General features: G+C 52.3%; 1 protein-coding gene across 1 annotated transcript in view; it reads left to right on the top strand.

Moving 5' to 3' along the window:
- The window catches only part of ASTN1 (astrotactin 1), a 53871-nt gene extending 43939 nt beyond the window's left edge, over positions 1-9932 (top strand). The window contains exons 17-23 of the mRNA XM_054211938.1: positions 1446-1714; positions 1967-2100; positions 2796-2947; positions 3296-3431; positions 3562-3662; positions 4253-4436; positions 9698-9932. Coding sequence (XP_054067913.1) covers positions 1446-1714; positions 1967-2100; positions 2796-2947; positions 3296-3431; positions 3562-3662; positions 4253-4436; positions 9698-9932 — 1211 coding nt within the window. The remainder of the gene's footprint in view (positions 1-1445; positions 1715-1966; positions 2101-2795; positions 2948-3295; positions 3432-3561; positions 3663-4252; positions 4437-9697) is intronic.
- The last annotated feature ends 4150 nt before the right edge of the window (positions 9933-14082 follow it).

Raw genomic sequence — 14082 nt, 5'->3', positions numbered from 1 at the left:
CTTCGACTTCCTTCAACCCCACCGGCCTGCCTTGACCATGATGAGTGGTCCCTCTGGGCCCCTCTTTCTTTGGTGCAGGGCCAGGGACATCCTTTGGTAGGGTTTTCAGGTGAAAAGCACCCTTCACCTGCACAGCAAGGCTCATAGCAGTGGGGTGATGCTAGCCAGGGCGTAGCAGTGATGGGCAGATCCTACCTTCTTGACTGCTGTTCCAAGACTTTTCCCTTTGTGTCAAAATATTTCCTTCTAGGGGAGTGCTGGAGAGAAGTCCACCAAGCACAGGGGTTGGCTTGCTGGCCCTGTGCAGTGGGGACACAGTGGCACCCAGCATCAGGCACCTTTGCACAGAGCAGGGGAAAGTGTAGCCCACAGCAATGTTTCCCTGCTGCAAATTTATTTTCCAAGCAAGCTGGGTTGCAGGGTTTCCTGAGGGTTGGCAGGGTAGGACCTGCAGATATTCCCCCATGTGCGTGGGGCAGAGGGTAAACAAGCCTTCAGCCTTGTCACAGTCTGGCTGGGTGTCTGTGGTGCCAAAGTACGTGTCTACCTCCATCTCACCATTTTCTTTTGCTTCATGATGGTGCTTTGTAAGCTAAGCCCTTGGGGAGAGACCCTATTCCCTTGCCCAGCTGCAAGTTTGTCCACCTCCATCATGCCCCATGACAGTGTGAAGAGACAGGAGGAGCCAGGCTTGAGCCAGCTTCCAAAAGGGAATTGCTCACCATCTCCCTTCCCCTGTGTGGGGACTAAACACAGGAGAGGTGGAGGGGCTGGAGAGGGTCTTGGTGGTTTTGTAGCCATCTCAGGAGCTTTCTGGGCATCGTGAGGCACTGGTAAATCTTTCCTGCACATTCTGAGCTCTTTGGTGCTGCTGGCTGCAGACCTTTGGGGAGTAGGCGGGGCACGGAGTCAGCATCATTGCTGTGCACCCTGATCTGACACTCATCCTCTCTGGTCTCCAACATACTCTGTCACGTCAGCTTTGATGGAGGTCTTTGGGAACCGAGAGAGTCGAGCAAATCAGCTGTTGGGCCAGGAGGGCTTTTGCAGCAGTTTGCCAGTGGGCTTTGGAGGAGGTTTCAGAATAGGGTGAAGAAGCCCAGGCAGGTCCTTCATGAGCTTCCAGCTGCAAGAAAGAGGCTCCATCTCGTGGGGACTCACTGCAAGGGTAGCTTGTCCTAGTGTCAGGCAAAGGGCTGGAGCTGGGTAAAATGAGGCACAGGGAGACAAAGGACCTGTGATTGTAGGGGCCAGGGTGGACTTTTCCAGACCTGATTCCTGCTCTCAAGACCAGTGAGCATTTTAGCCCAACAGAGCAAGCAGGGAGCTCCTAACGATGTAGGGTAGGGGTGCTCCTGGGCACAAGGCAGGGCTCTAGGCCCCTCACATCCCCTTGCTGATGGCTCAGAGCCCACCCTGGTGCCCCTTTTTTCCCCCTTCCACAGGTAACTCCCCCTCAGATGAGTCAGAGGAGCGTGAGCGGGACCCCAAGGTGCTCACCTTCCCTGAGTACATCGCCAGCCTCTCCGAGTCAGGCACCAAGCGCATGGCAGCTGGTGTGCGGATGGAGTGCCAGAGTCGCGGGCGCTGCCCCTCCTCCTGCCCACTCTGCCATGTTGCCTCTGGTCCTGATGTGCCAGCCGAGCCCATCCTGCTGGAGGTCACCAAAGCAGCCCCCATCTACGAGCTGGTCACCAACAACCAGACCCAACGGGTGAGGATCTGCTGTCTGGGCGTGGTGGGGTGGGCATGGGGGGAAGCAGAATGCCATCAGAGTGCTCTTTGCAGGCAGCTTGCCCTTGTAGCACCATGTCAAGCCATGGCAGCCTTTGCCCGTTGGCTGACTCTGCTCTCCAGGGTGGATAGACTATACTGAACCCACTGCGGAATGGATGAGCACTGTCTTGAGTAGCAGTGGGATGGGAGATCACCTGACTGTTGCTGACCCCTTCCTCCTCTCTCCCAGCTCTTGCAGGAGGCCACCATGAGCTCACTGTGGTGCTCAGGCAGCGGGGATGTCATCGAGGACTGGTGCCGCTGTGACTCGAGTGCCTTCGGGGCTGATGGGCTGCCCACCTGCGCACCTCTCCCACACCCCATGTAGGTCTCCAGGCATTCCCAGTCTGGCCTTTTGGAGTGATGGGTCTGGGAGGAGGTGGCAATGGGGAACGGTGTGGTGGCAGGAAGTGGTGGGGCTGGGGTAGCTTTATGGGATGGGTTCGCAAGTGGATGGGGGACCTGGAAATCAGGCAGAGGGTGCAGAGATGAAGTGTCTTTTCTAAATTCAGCTGAGGACTGGGGACCTGGTTTTGAATCCATCCTGGTAGCGTAAAACCCCAGGGAAGGAGCCCTTGGGACCAGCATGTCCAGAGTCAGGAGGGGTAGGAGAGGGGGAATCACTTCTGTCCTGAGCTTGCTCTCTCATGGGTTAGTGGCTTTGAAGCCTTTTTACTTCATGAGAGAGTCATGCAAAAACTGTCCCTAGGTACTACCTTACAGAAACCAACTCATTTCAGGTGCCTTTGCACATGATCTGCACAGCAGAGTAAGTGGCACTGGCAAACATGGGCAGAACACACTCATGCTGTCTTCTGCACCAGCCGTGGGGACCAGCTGGAGAGGTTATCCTCAGCAACTCTCCCATGCCTCAGCCTGGTGGTTTTGCTGCCTTTTTATGGCACAGAGGGGCAGCGAGGTCGTGATAGACATGGGTGAGGGTGAGTGGGGATGGGCAGTGGGGGTGGGCAGTGGATCTTGCCCTCCTGAGATGCTGACCGGCCGGTGTTGCCCCCCAGCCTGCGGCTCTCCACCGTGCACGAGCCCAGCAGCACACTGGTGGTGCTGGAGTGGGGGCACTCAGAGCCCCCCATTGGGGTGCAGATCGTTGACTACCTCCTCCGTCAAGAGAAAGTCACTGACAGGATGGACCACTCCAAGGTGGAGACAGGTGAGTGGGGACTTTACTGATTCTCTCTGTGGAGGGTGGGATGGAGATGTTGGAGGAGACCCTCTGTCTCCCTCTTTGCAAGGGGATGCTGAAACATACCCAGTATCCTGTGGAAGAGAAAACAGTCCCTCTTCTGCCTGCCATGCTGCAGGAGTGGCAGCTCCATGCCATGGTGATGAGCCTTGCTGGAAAAGCAATGTGTCCACCTCTGCACCAACCTCATGCACAAGCCTTGGTTCCCCTTGGCACCAGGAACCATGGTAGTGAGCACAGACCTCAGCATCTCTCCATAGCCCTGGGGACGCCTTGTGTCATCACCCACAGCGTGTCCTCCCCCTCTCTCCCTAGAGACAGTGCTGAGCTTCGTGGATGACATCATCTCCGGTGCCAAGTCGCCCTGCGCCATGCCAGCCCAAGTGCCTGACAGGCTGTCCTCCACTATCTCCCTCATCGTTCGCTGCCTAGAGCCTGACACCACCTACATGTGAGTTGCCTCCCCTATGCCATGCCCGTAGCAGCACTGTTGCCCTGAGCATGGTGCTCCTGCCTGATGCTGCCTGTGTTTGCATGAGGGCTTGAGAGTTCAGAGCTTTACCTTTTTCCTTCTTGGCCAGGTTCACACTGTGGGGAGTAGATAACACAGGAAGACGCTCCAGGTCCAGTGATGTGACAGTCAAGACCCCCTGCCCCGTGGTAGATGATGTGAAAGCTCAAGGTGAGATGGAGGGAGCTGCTGGACTGTGATGCTTGGGACCAGAAACAGGGAGCTCCCCCTTCCAGCATGTCCCTGCACACATCTCGTGCCCTGGCTGTTACATCTCCTTCACCCATGGTGGCCCAGGTGCTGCCACATAGTGTTGAGCGTTGGTGTGGAGCATAGCAGGAAGCACACATCCTCTCTACAAACAAACACAGAGGTGCTCTGGGCTGGTGGGAGGATGGGTGGAGAGGCAAGCACTCGGGACATAATGAAATAACCAAGAAGACCTGCCTGTCCTGTCCTGAAAGCAACTGATAGTGGAGGTGGTGTCTGTGCTTAAGAAACCCCAGTTGTGTGCCTTCTCATAAACAAATGATATTTCACTAACAATACCTGATGACACCACCTAACCTGGACTGAGTCCAGAGAATGCCATCTACTCTATTGCTCCTCCACTGGGACCTTGTCTTGATATGACGTAAATCATACCTCAGGGGAAAATCTTGGCTCTGGTCTTGGTTTCCCTAGAGCTGAGGTTTAGCCTGGTGGGCTTTGTTCATGTTTTTCCTTGCACCCCACTGAATATTCCCTGTCCTTCTGCTCAGAAATAGCAGACAAGATCTACAACCTCTTCAATGGCTATACCAGTGGCAAGGAGCAGCAAACAGCCTACAACACTCTACTGGACCTGGGTTCCCCCAGCCTGCACCGAGTCCTTTACCACTACAACCAGCACTATGAGAGCTTTGGGGAGTTCACTTGGCGTTGTGAAGATGAACTGGGACCCAGGTAGGCTCGGGAGCTGGGTTGGCTACGTAAACAGGCCTGCCCACCAACATGCTTAGCCCTCATAGATGTTGGTCACCAGGAAGGTGGCTCTCTGGCAAATCTCATGAATTGTTTTGATGATATAGCTTAGAGTCTCACAGTGGGATTTCTGTTTTGCTGGATGCTGTGCATATGTTCAGGGTCCAGCCATCTCCCATGAAGGGCCATAAACATAGGACAAGGTGAAAGGTAACTGTTGTCAACCCATTGTCCTTGTCCATCTCATCAGTCCTATACCGTCTCTGGAGTTTTACCTAGTCCTTTTATTCCATGTAGGGTAAGAAGGGGACAGGAATGAGATTCTCTTTTTCCCTCAGTAGCTGCTGCCACAGGCAAAAGGGCAGAAAATCTCAGAAAAATAGCGCACCTTTGAGGAATGGAGGTTGCTGCTGGTGAGAAGGGAGGGAGTATGGTTGGAGCATGGTGGCCCTGGAGAAGAGCCCTGGGCATTGACGGAGGAGAGGAAGTGCAAGAAGGTGGTTGTACCTCCATGCCTACTGGACAAATTGACACAGAAGATCTTGGTTGTGGAAGCTGCTGAATGAAGTTGTGTGTGCAAACACACAGACCAAGTGCATGCCAAGGTCAGGCTTGGTTTTCCTCCTCCTGGGCTTTGGCTTGAGTTGAATGCATCTCTGTGCGTTGAACTCACTGTCACTTGTGGTCCAAAGCAGGCAGTGGATTGACCTTGGCGCTGAATTGCACATGTGTTCCCTTCCTTTTGATCCATGTCTGTGGTAATGTGGGGTGATCTTAGGGACATGAGTATTTTTGGGGCCCAGGCAGTGCTGAGCTTCCATGGTAGGTTATTGGGGAGGTTGCCCTGTGTTCTTCCTGGCTGAGACAGTCCCTTCGTGCCTCAGTGAGCACTATGTCCTCTTCCTGGGCTTCTCCAGGTCACTGCAGCCCCTCCAGCTCTCTGGGGATGGGGTGCCTCATGCCACAGGCTTGTGAAGGCAGCCAGATGTTCCCTTCTCCCCATGTCCTTCGAAGTCCACTTTTGGTCTGCATGGTTTCCCAGTAACATGGATGTTTCCAGTCAGTTTATCAAGCTAGGCTGGGAAATTGTGTGGGCTGCAGTGCTGTTTCGTAACATCTGTCCTCCAAAGAACCAGAGTCTTGAGCCCATCCAGAAATCAAGATTACTTCAAATGTACGTCAGCAACAGCTCCTATCTATGAAATGCATGGCCTCCACCTTATCCCCTGCCCCACACCTCCTCTTGCTGGTATCCCCACTATCTGTCTTCCAGGTGATCACTTGTGGACTTCTAGCAGAGGATTGGAGATGCTTTGTGTACCTTCTCTGCTATGAGGTCAGAAAGACTCAGCAAATATCTGGTGCCTGTCTTGAATTTAGTGTCTCTTAAGCATGTCTCCTAGTTCAGCTTTGGTGGGAAACTCCCAAGAGATCCCCCGCTCCCTGGAGCAAAGCTGGTGTCTCTCCTCTTTTCCCTTTTCCCATTTATGTTCTAAGAAATTTAAACTCTCTGAGGCAGAGCCTCAAAACTCAGTAGCGACATCCCAGTATGTGGAGACTTGTTGTTAAGGCTGAGGTTCCCTGTAGCTTCTCTGCCCAGGGTTGCTTCATTCCCATGACACCGATTGTGACCAGCAGGCTTGGACTTAAGCCGCACCTTTGTCTCGAGCCCAGCTGCGGTGATGCTGCTCTGTCTCCATTTCCAGATGTGAAAGTTCCAGATGTGGTTTGCACAGACCAACTGACATCTGTTGTGATGGTTTGCGTGAGGACTACATAAAATTCCCTATGTGACAGACTGGAGTCATCCCACAGCCACTGCCAGCACTGAGGCCAAGCATTGCCACTGCTACTCATTGCCTCAGCAAGGAGACCAAGGACCATCCAGAACATAGGGTGGAAGCTGCCTCCTTTATCCCCACAAGGCAGAGGTGCATTGGGATGGAGCAGCCAGAAATGCTACTGAATTGCCCAAATATTACTGTTTGCTGTGTGAATCTATAAACCAGAGGGTTAATTCCACCCTCTGGAAATGCTGGAGCACTTAAGATGGGATGACGCAAGTTGCTGATGAAGTGTTTGCAGCTCGCACTACTTGGAAAGACACATTTAGGCAGCTGCAGTGGGTTCTGGTGATGACAAATCTTGGAAAGCAGGCCTCCTGTTTGATCGTCTGCGAGGGCGAAGCATCCAGACTGGTGGTGACAGGACAAATCACTTGCAGATGACATTATTTAGCCAGCAGACAGAGTGTTTGTGTGACTGTTGCTGATGCTCCTTTGAAGTCCTGGATGTGGATCCACGCGACTGACTCTACCATGTCCCTCCTCCTCCACGTGGCCATGCCGCCTTCTGGCTCTGCTCACTCGGGGCACGCTCACCTCCCTTTTCAGCGATACCGGCTACTGGACTGAAGGAAGCGAGGGTGCATGCAGATAACTTGTCTGGGATTATGAATGCAAGTTGCTCCCTCCCAGTATGAGAATGGCTGCAGAGAGCCCTGGACTTTGCATCAGGAGAACAAATAGAGGGAAAGGCAAGTCATTTTCTAGCAAGTAACAAGCGAAAGTAGGATTTGATGCAAAGACTGGTGAAGTCTGGTGGTGTCTACGGGCTTTGGGCCAATATCTGTAGGATCATATTCAGCATTCCTGTTAGGGTACCTGTGACACTGGAGAAAGAGAAGCAATCGCAGCACCTCGCCCAGGGGTTTAGGTGTGGGGACCAAGAGGATTGATATGTCTGCTACCTTCCAACAGCTGGAAGACCCGGCCAGCTTGGATGGCTATCTCCAGAGTCAGCACTGTGCTAAGCACCTGCACCTCTCTGCTGTGGTCTGGATGTGAGCTCCAGGGCTGCAAGTGTCACATGGCTGCAGAGCTGCACAACCTCTTGGTGGCTCCAGACCGGCCCCTCAGAGCTGTAGCCACCTGAAGCTGGCTAGCAAGGGGTGAGCTGTGCATGACCATCTGCACTGTGATGGACCTCTTGAGGGTTTCCTTTCCAGGAAAGCCAAGGTTGGCTCTGGCTGTGCCTGGGGTAAATTCACTCCTCTCCAAGCAGCTCTCTTGCTTCCTGGTGGACCTGGCTTAGAGGAAGGTGTGGAGGGACTGTGGATATTACTCTGAGGTCAGTACAGTCACACTTTAGCTGTCAAACCAGCCACAACACAACCGTGTGCTCCACACACAACCTCTGCTAATCCAAGCAAGAGTGTGACAAAGAGGTTTTGGTTTTTTTCCCCAGCATCGTGATTTCTGCCTCCACTGCCTACTCCGTGCAGAATAGACGCTGAGTTACAGCTACCAAGGGGATGTATCTTCTCTTCCCTGTGTATACCAATCCTCAAATAGACCTTGAAACTGGCTAGGAAACTTAGCCCAGCTCCTGAGACACTTAAAATTTTGTCTTGGTTTCCAGGCACGTGCAATACCTGCAAGACACTTAATTTGAACCCATTACCTCCACATTTGCCAGATTCCCTGGGAATCACCCAAAGTGCTAGAGAAGTTTAAAATTAAAATAATGTATTTTATCTGAACAAACTGTTTTTCTTATAAAAGCATTAGAAGCACAATTTTAAGAGGAAAAACATGAAAAGAAGAGAACATAATTGAGGTCACGTTTGGCCAGGATGCTGTGCGCTCTTCCAGTATCTCTTCCAACACGAGGGGTTGGTAATTTAGCACTTTCTCACTACCAGAACAAGGGCACACCGAGGCTATATTGCCCTGGGAGTGCTGCAAGTCTGTCTGCTGCTGAAAACGGATTCCTCCTGGACCTCCTCTCCCTGTCACCCGACCTCTCCTGCCTTCCTTGGCTGGGTTGTGGCTCTTTACCAAATGCTACTGCCGTGACTTGCCTCTCCTCATTTTGTCCTCTGCAATTGGAGGATGTGTTTGCACTTGCAAAGAATGGGAGAGCTCTGCCACATCCCTTGCTGTCTCAGAGGCATTTTGGATCAAACCTATGCTGTATGCCTCAGTATATTCTTTCTAGTTTGCACGCTGTCCTTTGAGACACGTTTCTTAAACCACTACTAAATGCTACAAGTCATGTATCAGGAGGGTCATTCATTGTACTTATGTCTTATGAGGATCATAATGTTTATCTCACCTTCAGCCTTCCATGCAGACCCCTACCCCCAAGCCAGACTAATACAGATGAAAGGCATGATATTTTTAGTGGTGGTGGTTTTTTTTTTTTTATTCCCTAAATCTCCTTCTCCTTCTTTCTGTTCTTTTGGGCAGTCCTGCTGCCATGCTGGTTTGAGCATCCGCTGCCTACCTCATCCCATGCTCCCCTCTGCATCCTACATGTATTTTGGAGCGCAGGTTTAAGCTAACACATACTTGTTATGTGTTAGCTTAAGTGCAGAGTGACGTCTCTGCACGCCGGTCCCCAAAACCATACGTTTCCTCTCCCACGTCCCACTCAGCCGTGTCACAGCAAGGGAGCGATGCTCCCGGCATGCCCATCTTTTCCGTGCCCTGACATGTTAATGGAAGTGTCCTATACAAAGCCATGTGTGACCGGCACAGTTCCCAGACATGCAACACGTGCACTTGGTGGAGAGGACACACATGGTGACGCTGCCCTGGACTGGCCACACATGTTGTGCCTGATACCTTCTAGCATTTCCTACCCCACTGCCTGCAGTGCTGTTTGCTCCCACTTTCCCATCCTGTTGTATTTGGGGTCCAGTAGCTGCAGCAGTGAGTGGTGGTGCCATTTGAGTCATTCATGATGTCCATCCCAAAGGGTGTTGGAGATTTCACAGCTACACCTGTGACTGTCCCCTTACTAAACCCTCGGCAAACCTAGCCTTCTTGTGGGGGATGATATGGGGTGGACAGGGACAGGAAAGCGTAAGGTAAGGGGGGACAGGGCAGAAAACCATAAGGCAAGTCCCAAGACCAGTGCAGCAGGTACAGCATCATGGTGGTGGTGTGGGCACCTGTGACCCAGGTAGGGGCATGAATTTAGACTTGCAGTGTGTCCCCCCCATCCCTCCTCATCCCAGCCGGGTCAGGCTCTGCTCTTCTACCCTCCTCACTGCCCAACTCTTACATTGTCTCTTCTCTGTCCAGGAGCTCCCGTGGAGTCCTTAACTCTCTTTGCTTTTCTCTCCTCATGCGTTCCTTCTGCCTTTCCCACCATCCCCCCATGTTGTCTCCATCGCCCTGGCTGACACCTCACTGTCCATTCCTCCTGGCATCTCCCCCTGCCTGCCCTCACTGCAGGAAAGCTGGCCTCATCCTCTCACAGCTGGGGGACCTCAGCAACTGGTGTAACAGCCTCCTGCAAGAGCCCAAGATCAGCCTCCAGCGCTCGTCCCTTAAGTACCTCGCGTGCCGCTACAGTGAGATCAAGCCCTACGGGCTCGACTGGTCAGAGCTCAGCCGGGACCTCAAGAAGACGTGCGAGGAGCAGACGCTGAGTGTCCTTTACAATGACTATGGTGACAAGGACTACTGAGAGTTGTGGGTGCCCGCTTTCATGCTGGCCTTCCCATGGGCATTTGTGAAGGTTTTATACATGGACCCACGGCGGGGAGGGTGTCACTGATGTTTCTGGAGGCAAAAATTTGGACTCTGTGCAGGACTGACTCAGTATTAGTTTCTTCTTTGACTTTGCCAAAAGCCTTTCTAGTTAGAAGTCTTGTGGGACCCAGTTTTCTTGGATTTGTTTTATTCATTTTGCCAAGAGGTTCCTCAGCATCAGTGGAGAGGGCAGGTTGGAAGGGAACAGCTCTTTCTGCCTGCCTCATCTCTGCTCTGGCTGTGGGGAACATCCCCGAGGGTGGGGGACACTGGTCACGAGAGAAATACAGTGACACAGGCATGAGGGGACAGCAAGCGATGCAGGGTTGGGAAAATGGAAGCAGGGCATGGAGGTCAGGTTGAGATGCTAATGGTTGTGGCTGAGCAAACCAGCTACTGGGCAGCCAAGAGAATTGGGATTGTTGTTTTTTTGGCAATTGTAAAGCATGAGGTCTGGATGAGACCTGGCTAAGTGATGGTGCCACTGCAGGGCAGGAGTGGGGCGCCATCAGCTGGGGCAAGGAGAGGGGGGCATTGGTGACCCCCATCTCCTCAGGTTCTTCTGTGATAGTCAAAGCCCACATTTGCTCCAAGAGGGCAGCTTGGTCTCAGGGCCAGTGGTCAGCTGGACATCGTCATCTTTCTTCTTGTGGGACCAAATTCCTTAGAAGTCAACTTAAAAATCCCTTCCGTTTTTTTTTTTCACCCACCGTAATAAAGACTTCAAAGCAATGTCAAACTACTGCTCAGAAGAGCCCCAGTCAAGACAGCAGCACCCAGACGGCACAGCCGAGGTTGCCTTCTGCACCAGCCGCCCTGTAGCCATGGCATAGCGCAGGCTCTGCATGGCGAGGGGAGCGAGGTGTTGTGTACCCCGATGCAGCATTGCACAACGGTCCCAGAGGTCCTCGTCCCAAAGAGGGCTCAGTGACTTGGTGTGTCGGGCAGGCTTCTGGGGGTGTTGCTTGCCCGTGTTCAGGCTCACATCTGCAGCTCTCACTGGTGACTTTTTTTTTTAAACCAGAGAGCTGAGGTTGTCCTGGGACACTGGGCTCAGTTCAGAGCAAACTGTTCCCGAAAACCCTGTTACCACTGACAGTGTTGGAGGCAGCAAACGGCTTCCTTTTAGCTTCAGCTTCCAGCCTTCTTTGCAGAGGAGGCATCTCTGGACTTGCCAGCTGTGCACTTTTGATCTGGACAAGCCCTACAGTGGGATTTTTACGATGCCTCTTCAGAAAGAAATTTCCTTTTCATTTTTTTTTCAGTCTTGGCAGGAGCAATCTTCAGCCGGTCTCTTACGATTTTCTGCCTCATTCCTCCTGCTACCTGCCAAGGACACAGCTCGAATATTTGCGTGGTGCTGGGAGGGAGGCGGCTGTGATCTGCAGCTGGTCACAGCAGACAGCGCTGCATCACGGTATTTGCACAACAACAGTTCAGTATCTTCCTGCTGGACAACACGTGGCTTCTCATGGGCAGACCTCTCCTCCAGGGGCATCTGGCCTAGACTGGGGAGCAGTCACTAGCAGTCAGTGTTACCTGGGTGTCCCAGTGTTGTGTCTGTAAGGGGTCTTTGGGCAAACACCTGCTCTTTGCAAGGAAGAAGTCTACTGGGTCCTTTTGGCTTTTTCTTCCATGTTTCTCCTTATATTTTGATGTGCCCGATGCTGCCAAGGGCTTGGGGCTCAGAACAAGACCAGCGCCACCTCTGTGCACAGGTATGCGTGGGCAGGTGATCCATACTGAGCTGTTGCTCCTTTTCCTTTCAGCCACGGGCAATCTTGGCCAAGATGCTTTGGTTTATCCTCTCACTTCTCCCAGTGGACACTGAGACAACTTTTAACTTCCAGCCGGGCAGCCATCCAGGGATGGGCAAAGGGCACCTCCGCTCCATGCCTCAGAGGGATGCTTGAGTGAAGGCTGCTCTGGCCCAGACACAAGTTGGTTGCTTGCCAAGTAATACCACTTACGTGGCCTTTATATGAAATGCAGACTGTTTTCCTTTGGGTAGCAGACTCCTCTCTTTTATTGCTTACTAGGTACAGCAGCAGGGACAGGAGCAGTGCAGTCTGCCAGCCACTAGCTGCGATGCTGCCAGGAAAACCCCGGACGCCCCACCCATTCACACCTGCCTAGGTTACTTTTTCATCCTGCCCCAAGATTTGCACTGGGGCTCTGCAGATATTTCTGTTCTGCTTCTCTGCTCACATTTCAAAGCCCTTGCGTGGTCAACCAGAACCCTGCAGCATCATCAGCCGGCCAGGCTGGGCTCTTCTCCCTTGGATCCAGCTTCCCTGTGGGCTGGGAGATGGACCACCCCAGAGGGAGAGAGGAAAGCCACCAGTTCACGGTCCTTCAGTATCACCCTTGCACAGTTGGATGTGACTTGGCATCCCCATCCTGTGATGGACTGTGCAGTCTGCTGGGGGGGCTGTGCTCTGCCTGGTTGACCGCCGTGGTGTTGCTGCACCCGCTGTGCCGGCAGGTCCTGCCAGTGTGGCACGTCTGCGGAGCCATTTTCATGACGGCCGTGGCTTTGTGAAGGCTCCCTTCTTGGTTTCCTCACTCTGGCTTTGCAACTCAGAATTTTGCTCGAACTTAGATTTTCTTGCCAAAACCCCCCAGATACATGAGCCCATCTCAGACAAGCGCCAACAGCCTGCCATGGGGGCCTAGACCACAGTGGGGGGGTTGCACCATGGCTGCAGACCTGGCCTTGGTGAGATGTGTAGCAGGGGGCTTGCTCACTCACAACAGCCGTGGGACAGCCCCAAGGCATGCCCTTCCCTGCAGAGCTGACACCATCTGCATCTGCCACAGGATCCTACACAGTATTTTCTCTCTCAGACTCCTGTGTCTTCTCATGCTGCCAACCACAAAAAAGCTGGAGAAGACACTGCTTTCTGTACATTTGTGCAACCTCCCTCACCCCCCGCCCTCTCTTCTTGTTTTATTTCTGAATTAACTGAATGATCATTCACCTGAGATGAACCTCTGGGCCATTATGTTTTCTTTGCTGCACCCATACCCCTGTAATAGCATTACTACCTTTTACTTGTTGTAGAGTTATTTAACATATAAAGATGTTTTGGTCCTTTTCTTTACAAAGATGGCTACAATTCATGTTCCTTGATGTTCTATTAAAACTCTAATGTGACGTTTTACTACTGTAGATTGAAAGTAGGGTGCTTTAGGGTGAGATAGCCACACAGCAAGAAACACAAAACCCTTCTGGATTACTTAAAAAAAAAAAAGGTCTTAAACAACAGCAACAACAACAACAAAAAAATCAATGTAACACTATGTAAAACTCCAGATGATAATTTAACTGATTATTAAACGGAGCTGTTATTAATCTGTGGCTCTGGCAAACTGGAGTGTTTGTTTATAGTTTTGGTGCAGTTGATGTCATCTTTTGGTAGCGGATGAAACACTCCCAGCCTTTGAACTTGGGTGCGTCTTCACACAAGTTTAGCATTAGCCTGTCTGCCCACTGGGTTAGTGAAGTCCCGAACCACTCAGCACACACAAGGAGAGCTGTGTCCTGCACCTCGCCTTGCCAACCTTCTCTGCTGGGCACGGGGAAGTGCATATGCCTGCAGGCACCCTCGGGTTTTGTGGGGAATACTGCATTTACATACCGTCCATGAGGGGCTCTCAGTCCTTGCTTTACAAACCAATGTGGGTGTTGGAACTTTGGGAGCAGAGTCAGAAAAAGCTCCTTTTAGCCTGTCTTTTTAGGGTATAAGGTGGATTGGGATGGTGCTATCTGGCAGTCAACCACCCCCTGAGAACTTCCTGATCCATCTGTCAGACTTTTGACGGAAGACTAGCAGCATCAAAAATATTAACGTCCTCCGAACAATGCAAAAATCAGTGCCTGAGCAGAGATGAGAGACACAAAGGATGCCTTAGAAGTCACTTAGAGAGGGCAGTGTTGTGTTTAGTGTTCAGGCCATTAGCACTTGTAGTGGCTGGCCCCTTGGCCGAGCCCAGTGTGTATTGCCACCTGCCCTGCCAGATGGGTGGGAGACCCAGGCAGTGCTGGGGATTACTGTGGGCAGGCAGACAGGATGCCTGGGAGG

The sequence above is a fragment of the Rissa tridactyla genome, chromosome 8, assembly GCF_028500815.1.
Source record: "Rissa tridactyla isolate bRisTri1 chromosome 8, bRisTri1.patW.cur.20221130, whole genome shotgun sequence".
In the NCBI taxonomy this organism is placed as follows: domain Eukaryota; kingdom Metazoa; phylum Chordata; class Aves; order Charadriiformes; family Laridae; genus Rissa; species Rissa tridactyla.
The sequence above is the reverse complement of the archived record's forward strand: the minus strand, read 5'-3'. Positions and strand labels throughout refer to the sequence as shown.